We start from the raw sequence: 21,976 nt of genomic DNA, 5'->3' as shown, positions 1-21,976 counted from the left end.
CAGTATCACAAACAGTAAAAGAGGACACAGAAAGCTGTCTTCTAGGAACAGAATACAATCTGTACCTTACCTGTCTCTTTGTCTTGGACTGCTTCCAGGTGCAAGTCATTCAGAAGGTGCTCCAAAATCTTCTCTGGAGTCCCCGATACCACCACATATCTATCAGAAAGCAGAGAGTCCACAGAGTCATCCTCAATTGAAGACTGTGAGCGGCTACTCCATTCATCTTCCTCATCTTCTTCATCAATATATTTAAAATAAGGCACATCAAATGTAGGCAAGGGAAGCTCCCTGCCTAGAAAGGCAGCAGAATCCTTCCTGTTTAAATGAGGGTCAAAGATCCTCACCCTGGAACTTCCCATAATGTAGAGTTAATAACAAAGACATTCCCTAAATGCTACAATATCTTGCCATCTTATTTCTCTTGCTGGTAACTGAGTCCATCTGGCTGCTGAAAGCTCTGCAGTCAGCTTGTGTGTTCGTGTCTCTCTCTCTCTCTCTCTCTCTCTCTCTGAGCGCCCAAGGAAAAAACTCTTACCTCCAATCATTCTCGGCACTCCCTGATGTGGGGGCTGGGCTATGTGACGACACTTTTCTAAGCACCAGAACATCTTGGTCTTGTTCCTTCACTTCAATAGTAGACACTTCATCATTCTGCTTTAATTTGGAGGGGGAGGAGGGAATAACAGAAAAAGAAAGTGGTAAATTCTCATGGGATTTGGAAAGAATTGAGGTAGCTGATTAGAGCTACATTTTCTTCCTATGGAAGCTGTTACAGACTGCAATTTCTGTCCATAATTTATACTCCAAAGCTTCACAATGCATCAGGCATCTGGGCAGATCTCTCACTTGCCTTTTAAATATATTAGCAGAGCTGAAAATGAGGGAGAAAGCAGTTTCCTTTGCTGAAGTATTTAAATTAAGAAACAGGGTTAATACATCTGGTTGGAGAGCTGAAATGAAGAAAGGTTCCCCTTTGTGACTTTTGTTAACAGTTTTTAGCACAGTGCATTGGAGGGTTATTCACAGTACCAGTAATGTATTCATCTTCCATTTGAAGAATGCATGTTTCACTATTTGTTTAATTAATAAACTGGAAGACTGATTACAATAGTCACAGAATTGCAAACACTTTCAAGGAGTCTAACAATAGGTAACTTACTACTCAAACGAAGTGTACATGCTGTAAAACTACTCGTGTGTTTAAATAGAGGCAATAAAACTAGTGAGATCAAAGATCATATATATGTTTCTAAGCCTCTATTTCTGCTTTGCATCCAAATCTCCCTCCTTCTCAACAACATTTTAATTATAAAAACAAGACAACAACACAGGAAACTAAACCCCATGAGCATCCATAATTTGAATCTCAGCTAAATTGAGATTTGGACATTATGGGTCAGTGCACTGATTTTCTTCAGCTAGGCTCCCTTAAACAGGAGGGAGCTGAACAATCATCCATTTTTGCTCACGCAGCCTATATCCAAGAGCACAGAGCAACTAAAGCAAGCTGACTGTGCAGTGTACGAGATGAGGGTTCGCTGCTGACTGAGCAGCGTGCATTGAAACATAGTGACTGATGAAGAGTTTCTGACCACAGTGAGATTCTCCTGGCAGACCCTGCCACAAGTACATGAAGCCGCACAAAGAGAGGCAGGAAACATAAATGCAAACTGATATTTCAGCTACTGCAGTTCTGACAATTTATAAAAAAATATCAAAAATGCTCCACGGTAATTTGGTTTGGCATTACACTGTTCAGTAATTGTTGTATGAAGTATAGTTGCAGCCATGTCAGTCCCAGGATATTAGAGAGACAAGGTGGGTGAGGTAATATCTTTTCTTGCATTTTGCTGTGATGCTGGGAATACCTTTCCCAGACTTGAAGGAGAGCTCTGTGTAGCATGAAAGTTTGTGTCTCGGACCAACAGAAGTTAGTCCAATAAAAGATATTACTTCACGCACCTTGTCTCACTGTTCAGTAAATCAGACACATGTTTTAGCCTATTTTTGAAGCAGTAAAACTAAGACTTATGTATCAACTGTACAGTATCCATAATCCATCACAGGAGCAGTGGAACTGGGAGTCTGAAGGAGCGGGGGTTGCTAGTGCCCCATGCAATGGAAATATTGTGGGGGCTCTATCCCCACATAAACCCCTGCACGACACGGAGGGTGGCGCGGAGACAAGAACGGGATTCAGAGGAACTGGAGTGGCCACTGCAGGACTCAGAAACAGGTCGGGGACAAGGAAGCAGGACCTGAAAGGGCTGAAATGGGCCTGCCTGGGAGCAGTTGGAACCTTCTTCCGAGCCTGGAGCCGGCTACCCACTCCTCCCCTGTCTCAGTACCTCTCCTCACGCCTCCTTCTGTCCCTGCAACCTCCCACCCCCGCCCTCCCATCTACCAGTTGATGGAGAATCCCAAGATATGAAAGATTTACCGAAAGCAACATTGTTTGTGATACCGTACAGCAGTGCAGCTTTATGATTAGCCTTGTATTTCCTTATTATTTAATATTTATTTTGTGGTAGCACTCACAGGCTCTGATCCTGCACATATGAAGACATAATCCCTGCCCCGAAGAGCTTCCCGTCTAAGAAGATTTCTGTATTAGTAAACACCACGAAGAATTGACCTATTAAATTTCTTCAAGGTCAGACATACTAGTACTGAACCAATTAATGTCAGGTATTCATTGCAACCCTCCCGAGGGGCATTAGTGAGGAGCCACATTACAGGAATACTGATGCATAACTGTAATCTTTTATTTCACCAGACGTGGTTTTTGTTGCCTACACATTTACAGAGCTGCAATGAAAGGAGAATAAAGAGAGAAAATAGCATAAAAACAATTAATCAAAATACAGGTTTATACACACTAAACTCTCTCTCAGGCATCCTCTAATCCTGATCCTCATTTCCCCTGAATCCACCGATATTCTGAGGTGTAATACATATTGGGCATGTACATGACGTAAGGCATTATTAACATCAGTGGACCATCGACACACATATATATGGAAATGGGTTTGTAGTGTGTGTCAGTGTATATTAAATACATGTACATTTTGTGCAGAACACTAGTGGGCAGTGGTGGAGGCAGAGCTATATCATACTGACAGGACACTAACAATATCTTATCCTGGGAAGATATAGTTTCCAATTTGAAACCCTGCTAAACACAAAGCATTTCCAATATCAAAATAAACAAATGTTTCAAATTTTCATTAACTACTTGGATAAGAGTATGTAAATTAACTGCATTGTACCCAGATAGTACAGTTTTAACAAGGTTCTTCCTTTCTGTCTTCTTTGCGTATTTATTTCAAAGTATAGAATGACCACGGGGCCAAGTATGGGCTTCGCAGAACGTATTCATTCAGGACTCAGTTTATATATAAAATAAATAAAATCACATGAAGAAAGGACCTATACATATCCCAGGGATTCAAGTATTTGTGTTTTCAAGACTAAAAGATATTCATTTGAAATTATATAAAGATGAAAGAATGTTTCTCCTATTAGAATCTTGTATGGTCCAGGAGATAATTAATGCATGTTGGAAGAAAACAACCAGGGCCACCATCAGGTTGCCCTTCCTACATCCATGTGGAGAACAGAACATGGAGGACAGAGAACATAAAGTATTCAAAACGGAGGGCAGAGCCATTAGCAAGACTATGGCCCGTAGAATTCAATGGTGTGAGTCAAGATCTATTTCTGTTAATAGTCATTTTAAGTTTTCATATTCAAGATATTTAACAAAACACTTATCACTTCTTTTTCAAAACAATGTACAGGCATTGTCTAACTAATCTGTACTATACCTTTGTGAGCTAGGCAGGTCTGTATTATTATCCCCATTTTATTAGTAGTGAAACTGAGGCAAAGAGGCTGCCCAGAGTCACACTGCAAGTCATCAGCAGAGTCAGAACTAAGCCCTGGCCTACACTACAAACTTATAATCGGTATAACTACGTCGCTCAGGGATGTGGAAAATCCACAGCCCTGAGCGACAGTTATATGGACCTAACCCTTGGTGTAGACAGTGCTGTGTCAACAGGAGGGCTTCTCCCCTCGACATAGCTACGAGCTCTCAGGAAGATGGAATACCTATGCGGACGGGAGAAGCAGCACTAAGTGTAGACAAGCCCTAAAACTCAGGGCTTCCCAGCTTCAAGCTCCATTCACAGGATTTTGGGTTTTGTTTATTTGACATTCACTTCACCCTAGAGCAAGGGAAAAAATAACTGAGTAATAGCTGGTTTCAGGGTTTGTTTGGTTTTGTGCTTTTGTAAAGGAAGCATGGCCCAGAGGATAGACCACAGAATGAAGAGTGAGGAGCTCCTAAACTGTAATCTGGATGTGCCGTTGAATCAATGTGTGGCCTTGGGAAAGTCACTTACCCGGATTCCATGTTTCTCTGTTTCCCTGTGGATGCATCTTACTTACTTACATGGGTACTGAGGATTAATTTGTTTGTGTTTGCATAGTGTAACCGACATTCCTCCTGGGTGTGGTGTTCTGTCCCATCTAGTGGCACCAAGACCACTAGAGAGAGAGATAAAATGAGTCTGCTCTACAGCCCGTAGCTAACAGCCAGTCGGCTTTTAACTCATGCTATAGAGGCTCACACACTAAGCTCTAGAGGTCCCTGGTTCGATCTTGCACCATGATGACCAGGGTCTGTCGGCCTTACAATTGCACTGTGCAAGTACTAACTAACTATTATACTCCACGTTTGCTGTGCTTTTTAAGTAATTGCCTCTTGGAATCCAAGTACAGCACACCTGCCTTATTATATCACTCCTACATGCAAGCTACTTATGGTCAGGAGTTTCAAATAAACAATAAGAACTACTTGACCTGACAGCTCTTTTGACCAATATTATAGTCAATTTTCCACTAACAGAATCTATTTGTCTTCTACTGAAATAAGTCATATTGTCTGCACTGTGATTTAATTAAAACTAGGGCTGTCGATTAATCACGGTTAACTCACACAATTAACAAAAAAATTAATCACGATTAATTGCACTGTTAAACAACAGAATACAAATTGAAATTTATTAAATATTTTTGGTTTTTCTACATTTTCAAATATATCGATTTCAATTACAACACAGAATACAAAGTGTACAGTGCTCACTTTATATTATTTTATTACCAATATTTGCACTGTAAAAATGATAAAATAGTATTTTTCAGTTCACCTCATACAAGTACTGTAGTGCAACCTCTTCATCGTGAAAGTGTGATTTACAAATGTATTTTTTTTGTTACGTAACTGCACTCAAAAACAAAACAGTGTAAAACTTTAGAACCTACAAGTCCACTCATTCCTACTTCTTATTCAGTTAATCGCTAAGAGAAACAAGTTTGTTTACATTTATGGGAGACAATGCTGCCCACTTCTTAATTACAGTGTCACCTGAAAGTGAGAACAGGCATTCACATGGCACAGTTGTAGCTGGTGTCGCAAGATATTTATGTGCCAGCTGAGCTAAAGATTTGTATGCCTCTTCATGCTTCAGCCATCGTTCCAGAGGACATGCTTCCATGCTGACGACGCTTGTTTAAAAAATAATGTGTTAATTAAATTTGTGACTGAACTCCTTGGGGGAGAATTGTATGTCTCCTGCTCTGTTTTACCCACATTCTGCTGTATATTTCATGTTATAGCTGTCTTGGATGATGACCCAGCACATGCTGTTCATTTTAAGAACACTTTCACTGCAAATTTGACAAAATGCAAAGAAGATACCAATGTGAAATTTCTAAAGATAGCTACAGCACTTGACTTAAGGTTTAAAAATCTGAAGTGCCTTCCAAAATCTGAGAGGGATGAGGTGTGGAGCATGCTTTCAGAAGTCTTAAAAGAGAAACACTCTGATGCAGAAACTACAGAACACAACCACCAAAAAAGAAAATCAACCTTCTGCTGGTGGCATCTGACTCAGATGATGAAAATGAACACGCATCAGTCTACACTGCTTTGGATCATTATTGAGCAGAACCTGTCATCAGCATGAACACATGTCCTCTGGAATGGTGGTTGAAGCATCAAGGGACATATGAACCTTTAGCAGATCTGGCATGTATATATCTTGCGACGCCGGCTACAATAGTGCCATGCAAATGCCTGTTCTCACTTTCAGGTGACATTGTAAACAAGAAGCAGGCAGCATTATCTTCTGCAAATGTAAACAAACTTGTTTGGCTGAGCAACTGGCTGAACAAGAAGTAGGACTGAGTGGACTTGTAAGCTCTAAAGCTTTACATTGTTTTATTTTTGAATGCAGGTTTTTTTGGTACATCATTCTACATCCAATGAAGTGAGCTGTACCTCACAAAAGCTTATGCTCAAATAAATTTGTTAGTCTCTAAGGTGCCACAAGTCCTTTTCTTTTTGCATTCTACATTTGTAAGTTCAACTTTCATGATAAAGAGATTGCACTACAGTACTTGTATGAGGTGAATTGAAAAATATTTCTTTTGTTTTTTACAGTGAAAATATTTGTAATAAAAATATAAAGTGAGCACTGTACACTTTGTATTCTGTGTTGTAATTGAAATCCATGTATTTGAAAATGTAGAAAACATCCAAAAAACATTTAAATAAGTGGTATTCTATTATTGTTTAATTGCGCAATTAATTATTTTTTTTTACTCACTTAACAGCCCTAATTAAACAATACTACCATTTATTTTCAGCCTGTCAGTAACTCTGGAGTCCTAAAATATTTATGTATGTAACGTAACTAGACAAATGGAACTCCCTACTTAGCTGGTCTTAAGTTGTGTAGGTCTCTTCACATAACTAGGGATATGACCCTGTTAGCTATGTGAATGACTAAGGAGATTCAAGCACAAATTACAGTGATGAAAAACAACAACAGAAGAGGTGCAGGTTTCAGTGTTGCAAACATTTCCACATTGATTTCTCTGTATTACCAGGAATTTGACATGGTACTGGCACAATCCAACCTCCAGTCAAATTCATGGAGAATGGAAACAAACAAGATTATTTCCCAAGGCCATGTGCCTTAGCGAAACCCAGTCACTCTGTCCTCCTAGGACAGTTTTGGCTTTTCATTAAAATTTTTATAAGGAACCAATGTGCAGAGAGAACTACTCACCTCCTCCATATTAGAAACATCCAAATTAGGGAGGCTTTGGTTTCACAAAGCATCAAAAGTTTGGTTTGGTTATTTTTTTGCAAAGGAATGTTTTGAATTTCATTTTAAATCCACCCCCACAAAGTTTCACAAGGGGGGGGGGATTGGAGTGGAGAAGATTTTTGGATAAATAGTTCCAGCTTTGAATCAGCTCCATTTCAAAAGGCAGAGGCAGGTTTGGTCTTACAAAGACTCATCTGTAGGGTGTTGGTTTTCCCAAACCAAGATTAGTTTGGATACAGGTTCCATTTAATCTGAATTCCCCAAAGATCAGGTGGGTTTGGTTTGAGGCATGGATCCAGTTTGGGCTCATTCCTGCTCCTATCTCCAGGGGTTACAAGTGCTGTTCACTCTCTTCCAGAGCCACTGCCACCACCAAACTGAGTCCAGCAACAGAGTCTGTGACCCAAATCCACCATCTTCCTTGGCTTGCAGAATGTGAAGACAGGAACAACAACGATAGGCATTCACAACCAGCGCTGAAGAACAGTACCAAGTGGCATTAGAGGCGTAAACAATGCTCACACCAAAGCAGTCAGTTTTAGAAGAGAGCTTCACTGACTGGCAGAAGGTGCACCTTAAGCAGCTGTAAACAAATCTACATAGTTTCACAAAAGGGAAGGTCAATGGGGAAGAAGTAATGAAGGGGGAAATAAAAAAAGAGAAAAATGATTAGGGAACAAATTTTGGGGAGGAAGCAAGCTTGGCTTGGGAGAATAAGGGGAACATATTGTGGTGGGCAGTTAGGGAGCCTGGAAGTTTCTGAAGTCTCTTCATCCCCAAAACTCTAGGCAGTCCTATTCTAGCATGAAAGGAAAAACAGTACATTCTCCATAATGGAACAAATGTAATCAGAATTTTGCTCTATTTGAACAGCTGAATAGAAATTAATGTGTGATTTGCAGAGATGTACCATCATTCCTCTATGAGACAGGATGCCTCCATTGGTTTCAAAGAATGTATTTATTTCACCCTTTTCTAAAGCACCAACATTGCAGTATCTAGGTGCTAGTTTCATCATAATTTAATAATATATACTTTCCAATAAAAGAACACTCCTTCCCCATCATCTCCTCAAACTGTGTTCTCCAAGGAGACCAGATCCTACGGATAACCAGCCAAGAGACCAGTTTCAGAGGAAATCCCACACCACTGATTTTAAGTAGGAGAAGACAGCCCATAGTTAGGAAACGGCCTGAATAACAGGATCCTATTAAATGGAGCACTCAAAATACAAGTCTGCATTCAGACTTCCTCATTCCCGAGCAGAGATTCTGAATACAGGTAAAAAGAATTCCGTTTGGTCAACATGTAATGAAGCAAAACTTCACACAGACTATCTCCTTCTAAATCACACACATTAAAAAAGGGCAAGAACCTTTTGTTTTTACAGCTTAATTTGGTAAAACTGACTCAGCACAACCAGATAATGCTGATCACTTCTGTCTTCACATCTTTTGATGCTGGTGCCAGTACATTTCCTTGAGTGGTAAGGGAACATGGATACGCTGGGAATGACGTGAGCCTATGCAGGTATCAGTACTCATTCCACACCATAAGCTAAGCTCCAAAAGAGCTCCTTCTACGGCAGCACAAGGTGGGGAGATATGAGGAGGTGGAAAAGGGGAACAAGCATGGCTGGTGGGTCTATGATGACCTGGATCTGTTGGGAGTGGTGTGCAGTAGTTGCAGAGACTACCTACAGTGAAAGCACTGTTTCTGCTCTGTGTTTTGAAGAGGATTCTGTCCTCCAAGGTCCTATGGAGTACCACTGCACAAACCCCATTTACTTAAGCTTTGAGCTGAGCTAACGATTTAGGCCTAAGAGTTGAAACTGTTGGTGTGGCATATGGCACTGGAAGATGGACAAGCCCTTGTAAAAAAAATAAATAAATACTCTAGAATGGTATAGAATGTGTTCAGATAGATAAGAAAGGTTGCACCAGGGGGGAGTGGTGAGGGTGGAACTCTCTGTGTGAGGCTCCACTTCAGAGAATCTTTCCTAACTGAAGAGGCATATTTATGTGCTGGACAGCATCATTTCTACTAACACCAGAACATAAGATTACAAAGCGAGCATTGGAAAGATAGGAAATGACAGAATGAAGGTTGCATGTGTAGGGCATTGAGAATATAGGAAAGACAGTCTCACTACTCTTATTTTCAGACCCCAGGCTGGTCCACAGCAGTCCAGAGTCGCAATATCAGGGAAAGACCTGCTCTTCGCCAGGCTACAGCACCTTCACCGCTTACAGACTCTTCAGATTTCACGTGAGCAGCTCTAGCACAGCAGTTCTTAAACGATAGGGGACACTTCCCAAGGGAGGTGTGGGAATGTGTCAAGGGAGGGGCGAACTGTGTGCTTTATTTATTTATTAAGAGCTCTGACTGTCAGCCCTGGATGACTGGGGCTCATGCAGAAGGGCCATGCACACCCAGGAGGCAGGATAAAGGGGACAGCCGGAGCCCTGATGCCCAGGCTCAGGCGCTCCTTCTACCCGCCCCCACCCCCCAATCCCTCAATAGAAGGCAGGCCGGGCTCGGGCTCTCCTTCCACTCTTGTCCCTCAATTCCTCACCTGAAGGTGGCGGGGCTCTGGCTGTCAGCCCCAGGGTGGCAATGGGGTGCTAAGTCTGCTGTGAACAGTGATATTGATGAATCTCACTTTTCACATTGCCACCCTTACTTCGGTGTTGCTGCTGGGGTGGCGCTGCCTTCAGAGCTGGGCACCCAGCCAGCAGCTGCTGTTCTCCGCTCTGCCTTCAAAGCTGGGTGTTGGTATAGGTACTTATGGAGGGGCATAAACAACTACAGACACAAAGAAGGTGGGCCTGATGAAATAAGTCTGCTCTAATAAGTCTCGACTGAGCATGTGCAAGCTGCAATTTTTCAAAGGCTCATCACTTGGCCACATTTGGGAAGATCATCACAAGGATGGCAAAAGACACATCCCTGATATGAAGGCCACTCCCCTGCTTCGAGTCACGTGGCCCCCTAGAGCTTCTCAAAGAAAAGATCATCAAAAATTTTTAATATGGCAAAACAAAATATTTTTCTCTAACCTCATTCTCAGAAATGGCTGAACAGTTTCAGCTGAAATTAAATAGTTAACCTGAGGCAGACACCAAGGATGAAAAATTTCAGCCCAACTGGTTAAAGTTCAGCAAAGTTATCAGCAGCTGAAATCAGGGTCTTATAATGGAAAGTATTGGGCAACCTCACACGCGCACCACTTAGTATAAAGGTTGCGCACACACACACACACACACACCCAAAAGAAAGTAAATATATATTTTACTATTCCCACACCAAAAGATAATCCCAGAAGGGAATCTCTTTTAAACAAGATTCACCACAGACTAAAGATGGTCGTCACTTCATTAACTTTTGCATTGGAATACATTACTCTGAAGACACAGTAGTAGATTTCAAGGCAGCAAAAATAATCATTTGGAATTACCCAAATGACTAGATACTTTATCGGAATCTTCCACTTTATTTATGAAGAAAGTGGAAAGGAATTTACCAAAAATTAAAGTGGAACAAGGATATAAAATCTTGGAAAAATCCATCTCAGGTATGTTGTTTCATGGAGTTCCAACGCATATCAAAGTCACAACAGACAAACTTGATTTACTTGCATTACATTGAGAATAATATATTCAAGAATCATTGGTATAGCTTATCCAATCCAATGCAAGGAGGACAGGTCACTGATACAGAGCGATCTGGATCACTTGGTAAACTGAGTGCAAGCTAATGTATTTTAATATACCTAAATGTAAAGTGATACATCTAGGAACAAAGAATTAAGGTCATATTTACTGGATGGTGGACTTTATCCTGGAAACTAGTGACTCAAACAGACTTGGGGGTCAGGATAGAGAATCACCTAAATATGAGATTCCAGTGTAATGCTGTGGCTCAAAGGGCTAATATAATCCTTGAATGTAGAAAATATAGTAGTAGGGCTGGTATCCTACCTCTGTCTTTGGCACGGGAGTGGCTGCTGCTAGAATGCACTTGGCCAGCTCCGGCGTTCACAATTCAAGAAGGATGTGGATAAATTGTTAAAGGGATCAGAGAAGAGCCAGAAGAAAAATTAAAGGATTAGAAAACATTTTGTGATAAACTCAAGGAGCTGAATGTATTTAGCTTAACAAAGAGAAGGTTAAGGAGTGACTTGATCACAGTTTATAAGTACCTACATGGAGAACAAAAATTTGATGATAATAAACATCTTGAATCTAGCAGAGAAAGGTGTAACAAAATTCAATGGCTTGAAGAAGAAGTAGATGAATACAGCCCTGTGCAGATACAAAAATGTAGATCTGCATCCGATCCACATCCACCACAATCGACCGGCGATCCGACCTGCGATCCGCTAGCCATCTTTTGTGTGTATCAGCATCCGCACCAGGAAGCCGTGTCACAAAGACTAGCGATGCGGGGGCGGGGGGAGGGGGAGGGGAAGGGAATGGAGATGAGCGAGAGGTGGTGGGGTCTTGCAGGGAAGAGGCAGCCTGAAGGTGGGGACTCGGGGTAAGGGGTGGTGTGGGGGCAGGGTCTCGAGGAGAAGAGACAACGCGGGTGGGGGAAAGAGGCATTGCATGCTGCTCCTGTGGGCTCATGAGCAATAGCAGCAGCAGTGCGTATTGCACCACAGTGGGGCAGAGGGGTGGGGCACCAGGGTCCCGCCTGCTCCAATGCCCATGGCCGGGGGCAGGCTCTGCTGCCCAGGAGCCAGCGGGCCAGGAGTGCAGCCAATGCTGCCGGGCCATGGTGGGGACGTTGGCACTGCCCGAGGTGCTGTACAGGAAGTGGCATGGTGAGCTGGTGCTGGATAGTCCCGACTCTGTCCTGCCACCTAGCCCCAGCCACTGGCTGCCAGCCCTGAGCGTGCTGCGGCCCCAGGGCTGCCCAAATCAGATGCCACAGGCCAGGCACTGAAAGTGAGTAGAGCCCTACGTGGTTGTATCTGTATCCGATCCATTACCTGCAAAAATGGTACGCAGATATGAAGTGGATATCCGCGGATTTGCAGGGCTCTAAAGATGAATTCAGATTGGAAATAAGACACGCATTTTTAACAGGGAGGGTGATTAACCATTAGAACAGTTTATCAAAGGTTGTGGAGGATTCTCGATCATGAGCAATTTGTAAATCATGATTGGATGCTTTTCTAAAAGATATGTTCTAGTTCAAATAAGAATTAATTCACGGAAGTTCTATGGCCAGCATTGTGCAGGAGATCAGATTAGATGATCACAGATGCCCCTTCTGGCTGTATAATCTATGAAATTGCTAAATACTCTGGCCTATGGGTTATCAACAACCATGGAGCACATTTTCCTACCAGCTCCCACTTTCATAAAGAAAAATTTCAAAAATGGCCACTATTCTGCTTCGTCTCAAAATATCATAAGCATGAAATTTTTATTCGAACAGGACTTTCTCGCATTTGCGTGAGTCAATTAGACAAATATCCACTGTCCCAAATTTCAAATAAAAACAAAAATCTGTCGATGCAGAATCACCCAAAACATTGTTCATACAATATTTAATAAAACACACACACAAAATGCAACCATAGAAGGGGGTGGCCAAAGGAGAACAAAAATCTGCATCTTTTCATTCCTTATTATGTTACCTACTATATACCAACATTTAATTATAACTCTATCTTTCTTTTGGATTGTACAGTACTAGCTTGTTTCCAGTCATAATCAATTGGTAAATCTACCTCTGAACTCACATTAACCCCCCAAAACAAAGAAAAATGGAAATGTGGCTGGCTTATAAAGTGAATTAGTTTTGATATCTGACCATTCTTAAAGACTACTGAACAAACCATAGAACGATGAAATTGTGCAACGACAAATGCTGCCATCAAAATGAACTCAAAGACAATACGAACAGCTTCACTGCAGTTTAATGCTCAGACACATATCTGGAAGATCTAAAGCAGGAAGCCCACATTCTGCAGAGCAAAACTTGACGACTGTGGATATCAGCATTCATAAAATGGTGGTAAAACAAAAACAAAATTCTTATTTAAAATATTATCAAAATATTCTACCGCCAAGAAGCATTTTGTAAGTCAAATAAAATAATGTACACTATGCACTTTTTATAAAAATTGCTGATGTTATTATCCCCTTAGTTACCTTGTCATAAAGAACACATGAATAACAAGGCTGCCATTGTAGACAGGTCAAAAGAATGATGCTGGCAAAACAGAGCTGAGAGACAATGTGTATTAGGGAAACCCCCTCGACAGACAACACATCAAGGCATACTACTTCCTTACATGCAGATCATGGGACCAGCTCTGCTATCCTTACATTCATGTTGAGTAGTATCTTTCTTACTTAAGTATCCTATTGATATCTTGTTGGAACTACTCATGGGTACTTGTTGGGACTACTCACGGGTAAGTACTACTCAGCATGAGTAAAGATTGCTGAATGGTGCCATTAGACCACAGTCCAGCACGTGCTTGCACATATAACTTTAAGCACAATTAGCCCAATTGCTTTCAAAGAGACTACTGTATAAACGTATGCTTATTGTTATTCATAAGTGTACTACACTAGTGCCAAAGGGCCCTAAGGAAGACTGGTGCTTCACTGTGCTAGGCACTAAACTTCCTCAACATCACACAGGAGGTCAGAGGCAGGCAATACTGCGAATATAACCAGATCTCCTGAATCTCAGGGTTGGTCTTGCCCCATCTCCTAGGCAATGCTACCTCTCTTAAATCTTAAGCATTTTACTGGACTGGGGCCTACATGAGAGGGAACATAGGAGTAGTGGTATGACAACCCTAACCCCACACAACTCTTTGTTGGGTAATGAATAATAGCTATTTATGAAAATAGAAGAATAGGCATTTTCTTCTTTCTCCCCTTCCCATGCATCATAGACTTAATTGTTATTAGTAGATGCAGCCTGATAGCTTGGCAATGTGCTCAGCAAGGTCAACATAGGGGACTCTTACTTCTTAACCCGACTAAAAGTGAAAGAGCTGATTTTGGCATTTAGGAGGAGAACAGATGCAAGGGCAGAGTTCATGCAGTTCTCCATCAGCCCCTAGTGGCTGTCTGTGTGCCACTGTTATCATAAAGCTTCTGAAGTAAGAAGGTGCTTGAAGACCTTGAGCACGTGCAATTTTCACATGGAAATAAGTCTGAGATGCAGAAGGATAGATTTGTGCTGCAAAAGAAAGGGATGGGTTCCAATCACTTCCTCCTACACTGTCTCCCTCTCAAACTTACCATCGTGGTCATTAGAGCTGGTCAGAAATTATTTAATGTAACATATTTTCTGTCTGAAAAATGCCAATTGGTCTAAACCAAAACATTGCAGGATCATTTTGATTTTGCCAACATTTTGATGGAAATCATGCTCTCCTGGCAACTTGCATGGAGTTGCAAAGGTGGAACCAGAATTTTTTTTTAGAAGATTCCATTTCAGTTTTTCCAAAGACAGAATTTTTCCCCCTTTTGTAAAGATTTCTGTTCCATGGGAACAGTGAAATTATTCGGGTATCAGGGGAACCAGAAAAATAGTTATTTAACATTCCAAATGGATGTAGACTGGCTTCTACTGCAGCCCATCATTAGCTTTCACACATGAATGGAAACCACTCTAGAAGATAACATACTCGTATTTAGCTTGTCTAACTTTTCAATGTAGGGTGAAATTCATCTTAGTGAGCAGATGCTATCCATGGAATTGGGGCAAATTTCCAATGCAGATGAGGACTAAATGCAACACATATACTGGCATGTAACCCACACTCCTTACACATCACTTCACAGTTTGGTCAATTGAAACCAAACATGTCAAAGATGAGTTTGGCCAGATGTGCTACAGTTTCATAGCAACATCATTTAAACTGCACATTAAGGACTCAAGTGATAGCTAAGGTCTCCTGCAGAACATCTGTATACAGGTGAATATCAAATATATGAATCTATATATGCTTCCACTGAGCCCATCGTCATAGTACTGGGCACCTTGCAACTTCTAAAACAAACACAAAAGTTTCTCTGTTTCCTCTCTCCCCCCATTCTCCCCTCAAAAGGAAGGTTTAGGTTATGATGCTGGAGAGTTTTAGCACTGACTTCCACAACTGATCCAACTGCAGAGAAAGTTTCTCTCCTACAGTCAGGAGTAAGGGCCCACAGCTAGCCTGCTTACCTGCTACTTTAGCCCCCAGATGGCCAAATGAGCACAGCGGGGCCCCAACTGAGCCACCTGATTGGCCAAACCACCTGATTGGCTGAGGGGATCAGCAGACCTGCTCTTAAGACCAGTAGCAGGGTACTGGCTACTCAAGGCATTTGCCCATGGCTGTGATTGCTCCTGCTTGTTCCCAGCCCTGCTCCTGCCTCGCTTCACTCCAGGTAGCTCAGCTCAGATTCCTGACTTTGACTCGGACATCTATCCTCTGACTCCAGTTCTGACCCTGGGCTCCTCTTTGTGGCTATTGACTCCTGCTCCAACCACTAGGCATGTCTGCCCATGTCCTGGTCCCTAACACTTACGTTTCATTCTCAGGGTTGAGAATTCCCTTGTTCCAGTAGGAAAATAATTAAATATATGCATACAATACACAATTTGTATTTTAATACAGGTTTCCAAACTTATAAGATCAGAATTAGTCCATTAGTCTTACGTGCTCTTCCTGACACTTATCGCTACCTGATGTGTTTTTTTTAAGTGTCTGTTCTCAAGAGGGCCAGCAGCTGATGTCTGAAGTTATAGCAAACACCTATACCAGAATCAGACTTGAAAGCTATGAAAGGCTTAAGATAAATTCTAAAAATGAAAATACTGTATAAATCTCTCAAACTCCAATATCAAATAATCTCTAATGTATTGACATTTAATGGAAAAACACGTAATAGAAACTTCTACCCGGAAGTATGAAAACATTGTGTGTGGGAGTGAAAAGTGATGCTAATTTAATGTTTGAAATAAAATCACTTCATTCAACTTGTGGTTACGCTGCAGTGCAAACAGTAGCAGTCATCACCTGGGGTTTAAATAATTTATTGTGGTAGCTTTAGTGTATGTTTTTAACCCTAAGCAGCAAGATAGTATTTTCAAATTTCTTTTAAGAATAGCATTAAGTAACTCTCAATGTAATTTCCTTGGTCATGCTGGCTACTTTATATTCCCATCTACGTAGCCTGAAATGTATCCTTTTACTGATGTTTTCTAATGGCTGTTTTCTTATTAACTAATCCTTGTATTTAAATCGCTCAAAAATAGATGAGCCACTAGTCATCCTCAGGCTTGGTAATGCATCCTGAGCAGACAGCAGAGCAGAAGATGCAATAAGAATAGAAGAAAGGGCTTGAAGAGAAAATAAAAATTAATCCCTTTATTCAATATCTGGGGACCTAATTCTACATTTCTTACTTAGGAATGCTGAGTGACTTCAATGAGCGATTCCTCACAATAATGAAAGCAAGATCAGGCTGCATGCAGGGTCTCCCTCCTCCCCCACACCCGAACATATTACAGAATATTTTATCTGAATACTCAAATGATTTAAATCAAACCTCCACCACAACACACAGACACATACTTGATTCAGAAGTCCCATTTTTTGCCTGTGAGTACTAAGCCAGTTATATGTAGCACAAAAATAAATAATAAAGGTTTTAAGAGTTAACCATCTGTTGCCAGGAACTGAAATTCCTTTAAAGAGGTCAAAGTTATATAGGAAAGAGAAACAATATTGAAAAATTACACCAAATAAAAAAATGTGAGTTCAGAATTGTTCTTGTACATCTATATGTATAAGTATATTTCCTCTTTTTAATTAAATGTTTTTACATGAAGGAATACAAAGATAACTGACAATTACAAGAAAATTAAAAACATACAATATATTATACAATAATAGTTTACATTTTCCCCCTGCTTTATGTCATAAAATAATGAAGAATTAACTTATTTAAGGACTTCTCTTTTGTTCCATCCAGAATTGCTTATACAGCAGCATTTATTTCTAAATTAACTATACACCGTAAATGATACAGTATAAATGATAGGGTCATCTTTTCTTCAGGCATTACTTTCATTATAAAGCACAGTTGTGTGAAACTTCAGGAAGGGGATAAGTTAGATTTAACAAGGGCAATCTGAGCATTTATTCAAGATATGAAATAAAAAATGCATAGTTACCATGGTAACTGCTAAATCACATGGCATCCGCAATGAGATGCAAGCCATCTTAAGTAAACACTCGTGTGTGTTTGTCTGTCCTGCACGCTACAGAATGTTCTTTTGTTGAGGAATGCATAGTAACAATCTGACATTTTCCAGATTTCGCTTAGTCTTCTACAACAAGCTGGTAAAAATAATCCAAAGTATTATTTATTGTTTTGCTTGTTTATCATTAGAGTAGGGAGAATGCAAATGACTATTTACTAATATTTTATTAGGATTCATGTGAGTTAGGACTACTTAATTGATGAAGCATTATGATATTTTGTGTAGCACTGAAAATCACATTGTATTTTTGCCAACAGAAGATAATGCAAGATGGCACTGGAAAAAGTGCTTACATATAGTCTTATTATTTGTAGTTAGCACAGAGCCTCTCCTTCCTCCCCCCGAGAACATCTAATTTCCTGCCCTGTTTCTTGTGTGTCCCAACCCTCAGCAGATGATCCCATCAAAGCATACCTCCACATCTGTCATTAACACACACAAATGTTTTAATATTCAGGTCAATCATCTCCTGTACCACACTTCCACACGCACCTCTTATCTAAGCCCTGGTCTACATGAGGAGTTGAGGTCGAATTTAGCAGCATTAAATCGATTTAACCCTGCACCCATCCACACGATGAAGCCCTCTTTTTCGACTTAAAGGAGTCTTAAAATCAATTTCCTTACTCCACCCCCGACAAGGGGATTAGCGCAGAAATCGGCCTTGCCAGATCGAATTTGGGGTACTGTGGACGCAATTAGACAGTATTGGCCTCCGGGAGCTATCCCAGAGTGTTCCATTGTGACTGCTCTGGACAGCACTCTCAACTCAGAGATGGAGCGGAAATCCTCCAGGGACATCTCAATGACGCTCTCCTGGAGGTACTCCCAAAGCCTTTGCAAAAGGTTTCTGGGGAGGGCAGCATTATTCTGTCCACCATGGTAGGACACTTTACCACGCCAGGCCAGTAGCACGTGGTCGGGAATCACTGCAGAACAAAGCATCGCAGTGTATGTTTGCTGGCGTTCACACAACATCCTTTCTTTATCTCTCTGAGTTATCCTCAGGAGAGTGATATCATTCATGGTCCTCTGGTTGAAATAGGGTGCTTTCCTTAAGGGGACATTCAGAGGTGGCCGTTCCTGCTGGGCTGTTTGCCTATGGTTGAACAGAAATGTTCCCCGCTGTTAGCCATGGGGAGGCAGGAGGGGCTAGCCACGTGGTGGGGGAGGCAAAATGCGACCTTGTAACGAAAGCACATGTGCTATGTATGTAATGTTAACAGCAAGGTTTACCGTGAAAGAGTGTACCCATTGTTCTATAGAATGTGTCTTTTAAAATACCACTGTCCCTTTTTTTTTTACCTCCACCAGCTGCATGTGTTTCAAGGATCACATGATCTTCTCCTTCCCAGAAGCACAGACGAATGCATGGAGGCAGACAATGTCAGAAAGCAGGAAAGCACAAAATGACTGGGAGGAGGGGTGGCGGGCTGAAGAGAGGGCTGAAGCTGAAATGTGGCGGCAGCCTGATGAGAGGAGGCAAGATTCAATGCTGAGGCTGCTGGAGGATCAAACTAATATGTTCTAGCATATGGTTGAGCTGCAGGAAAGGCAACAGGAGCACAGACTGCCACTACAGCCCCTGTGTAACCAAACACCCTCCTCCCCAAGTTCTATAGCCTCCTCACCAGATGCCCAAGAACGCAGTCGGGGGGTCTCCGGCCACCCAGCCACTCCACCCCAGACGATTGCCAAAGCAACAGAAAGCTGGCATTCAATAAGTTTTAAAGTTTTAAACTTTTAAAGTGCTGTGTGGCCTTTCCTTCCCTCCTCCATCACCCCACCCGCTGCTTCCCACCCTCCACCCCCAGGCTACCTTGGCAGTTACCCCCTATTTGTGTGATGAATTAATAAAGAATGCATGAATGTGAAGCAACAATGACTTTATTGCCTCTGCAAGCAGTGATTGAAGGGAGGATGGAAGGGTGGTTAGCTAACAGGGAAGTAGAGTGAACCAAGGGAAGCAGGGTTTCATCAAGGAGAAACAAACAGAACTTTCACACTGTAGCCTGGCCAGCCATGAAAATGGTTTTCAAAGCTTCTCTGATGCACACCACGCCCTCCTGTGCTCTTCTCACCGCTCTGGTGTTTGGCTGCTCGTAATCAGCGGCCAGGCGATTTGCCTCAACTTCCCACCCCGCTATAAATGTCTACCCCTTACTCTCACAGATATTGTGGAGTGCACAGCAAGCAGTAATAACAGTGGGAATATTGGTTTCGCTGAGGTCTAACTGAGTCAGTAAACTGCGCCAGCGCTCTTTTAAACGTCCAAATGCACATTCTACCACCATTCTGCACTTGCTCAGCCTATAGTTGAACAGCTCCTGACTACTGTCCAGGCTGCCTGTGTATGGCTTCATGAGCCATGGCATTAAGGGGTAGGCTGGGTCCCCAAGGATAACTATAGGCATTTCAACATCCCCAACAGTTATTTTCTGGTCTGGAAAGTAAGTCCCTTCCTACAACTGTTCATACAGACCAGAGTTCCTGAAGATGCGAGCGTCATGTACCTTTCCCGGCCATCCCACATTGATGTTGGTGAAACGTCCCTTGTGATCCACCAGTGCTTGCAGCACTATTGAACAGTGCCCCTTGTGGTTTATGTACCCGCCAGCTTGGTGCACCGGTACCAAGATAGGGATATGGGTTCTGTCTATGGCCCCACCACAGTTAGGGAATCCCATTGCAGCAAAGCCATCCACTATAACCTGCACATTTCCCAGGGTCACTACCCTTGATATCAGCAGATCTTTGACTGTGTTGGCTACTTGCATCATAGCAGTCCCCACAGTACTTTTCCCCAATCCAAATTGATTCCTGACTGACCGGTAGCTGGCTGGCATTGCAAGCTTCCACAGGGCTATTGCCACTCGCTTCTCAATTTTGAGGGCTGCTCTCATCTTGGTATTCTTACACCTCAGGGCAGGGGAATGCAAGTCACAAAGTTCCATGAAAGTGCCCTTACACATGCGAAAGTTTCACAGCCACTGGGAAACGTCCCAGACCTGCAACACTATGCAGTCCCACCAGTCTGTGCCTGTTTCCCAGGCACAGAATCGGCATTCCACTGCATGAACCTGCCCCATTAGCACCATGATGCCCACATTGCCAGGGCCCGTGCTTTGAGAGAAGTCTGTGTCCATATCCTTATCACTCTCGTCACCGCACTGACGTCGCCTAGTCACCCAGTTTCGTTTTGCCAGGTTCTGGTGCTGCATATACTGCTGGATAATGTGCATGGTGTTTAATGTGCTCCTAATTGCCAAAGTGATCTGAGCGGGCTCCATGCTTGCCGTGGTATGGTGTCTGCACAGAAAAAAGGCACGGAACGATTGTCTGCCGTTGCTCTGACAGAGGGAGGGGTGACTGACAACGTGGCTTACAGGGAATTAAAATCAACAAAGGTGGTGGCTTTACATCAAGGAGAAACAAAAACAACTGTCACACAGAATGGCCCCCTCAAGGACTGAACTCAAAACCCTGGGTTTATCAGGCCAATGTTCAACCCACTGAGCTATCCCTCCCCCCAGTATTTCAGGCAAGACTGAATCTCCATTAAACTTTTCAAGGTGCCCCTGACAGACCTCACCGAAACGATTGTTGGCTTTTGATTTCACGGAGGGAGGGAGGAGCGAATGAATACAAAACAAATCTGGTGTATTTCTTGTTTTGATCCACTCCATCTATCTTTTACATCTTTGGCTGGCAGCAGACGGTGCAGTAGGACTGCTAGCCATCCTCATCTCCTGGCTGCTCAGCAGAAGATGGTGCATTAGGACTACTAGCCATCCTCATCTCCTGCCTGCTTGCCATAAGATGGTACAATAGGACTGCTGGCAGGACTGAAGAGAATGACCTGGTCAAGTCACTCCTATTTTAGTCCCTGCGCCCATGTCTGCCCAGGTGCTCCTGACCGACCTTACCGAGGCAGCCAGGAGCACCTCAGACATGATGACGATGGTTATCAGGCCTATTGCACCATTTGCTGCCACAAGACAATGGGTTGCAGCTGCTGTGTAGCAATGCAGTACCGCGTCTGCCAGCACCCAGGAGACATACGGTGACAGTGAGCTGAGCGGGCTCCATGCTTGCCGTGGTATGGCGTCTGCACAGGTAACTCAGGAAAAAAGGTGCAAAACAATTGTCTGCCATTGCTTTCACGGAGGGGGGAGGGAGGGCCTGACGACATGTACCCAGAACCACCCACGACAATGTTTTTGCCCCATTAGGCATTGGGATCTAAACCCAGAATTCCAGTGGGTGGCAGAGACTGCGGAAACTGTGGGATAGCTACCCCCAGTGCAATGCTCCAGAAGTCGATGCTAGCCTCGGTATTGTGGAAGCACTCTGCCGAGTTAACGCACTTAATGCACTTAGAGCATTTTGTGTGGGGACACACACAATCAACTATGTAAAAATGATTTATAAAAAACCGACTTCTATAATTCGACCTAATTTCGCAGTGTAGACATACCCTAATTCTCAGTCTTCAGTCACCA

At 42.4% G+C, this 21,976-nt stretch overlaps 1 protein-coding gene across 3 annotated transcripts in view; it reads right to left on the bottom strand.

Moving 5' to 3' along the window:
• The window catches only part of RAPGEF5 (Rap guanine nucleotide exchange factor 5), a 219,318-nt gene that overhangs the window by 87,026 nt on the left and 110,316 nt on the right, over positions 1–21,976 (bottom strand). For 2 of the 3 annotated variants that reach the window (XM_073333740.2, XM_073333742.2), the window contains exons 10-11: positions 539–657; positions 71–159 (exon numbers count right to left, since the gene is read on the bottom strand). In XM_073333740.2, the coding sequence (XP_073189841.1) occupies positions 71–159; positions 539–657 (208 nt within the window). The remainder of the gene's footprint in view (positions 1–70; positions 160–538; positions 658–21,976) is intronic. The other variant, XM_073333743.1, reaches the window with a different exon arrangement.

The sequence above is a fragment of the Lepidochelys kempii genome, chromosome 2 (genome assembly GCF_965140285.1).
Source record: "Lepidochelys kempii isolate rLepKem1 chromosome 2, rLepKem1.hap1, whole genome shotgun sequence".
NCBI classification, from domain to species: domain Eukaryota; kingdom Metazoa; phylum Chordata; order Testudines; family Cheloniidae; genus Lepidochelys; species Lepidochelys kempii.
Note: the sequence above shows the minus strand (reverse complement) of the source record. Positions and strands in the feature narration are given on the sequence as shown.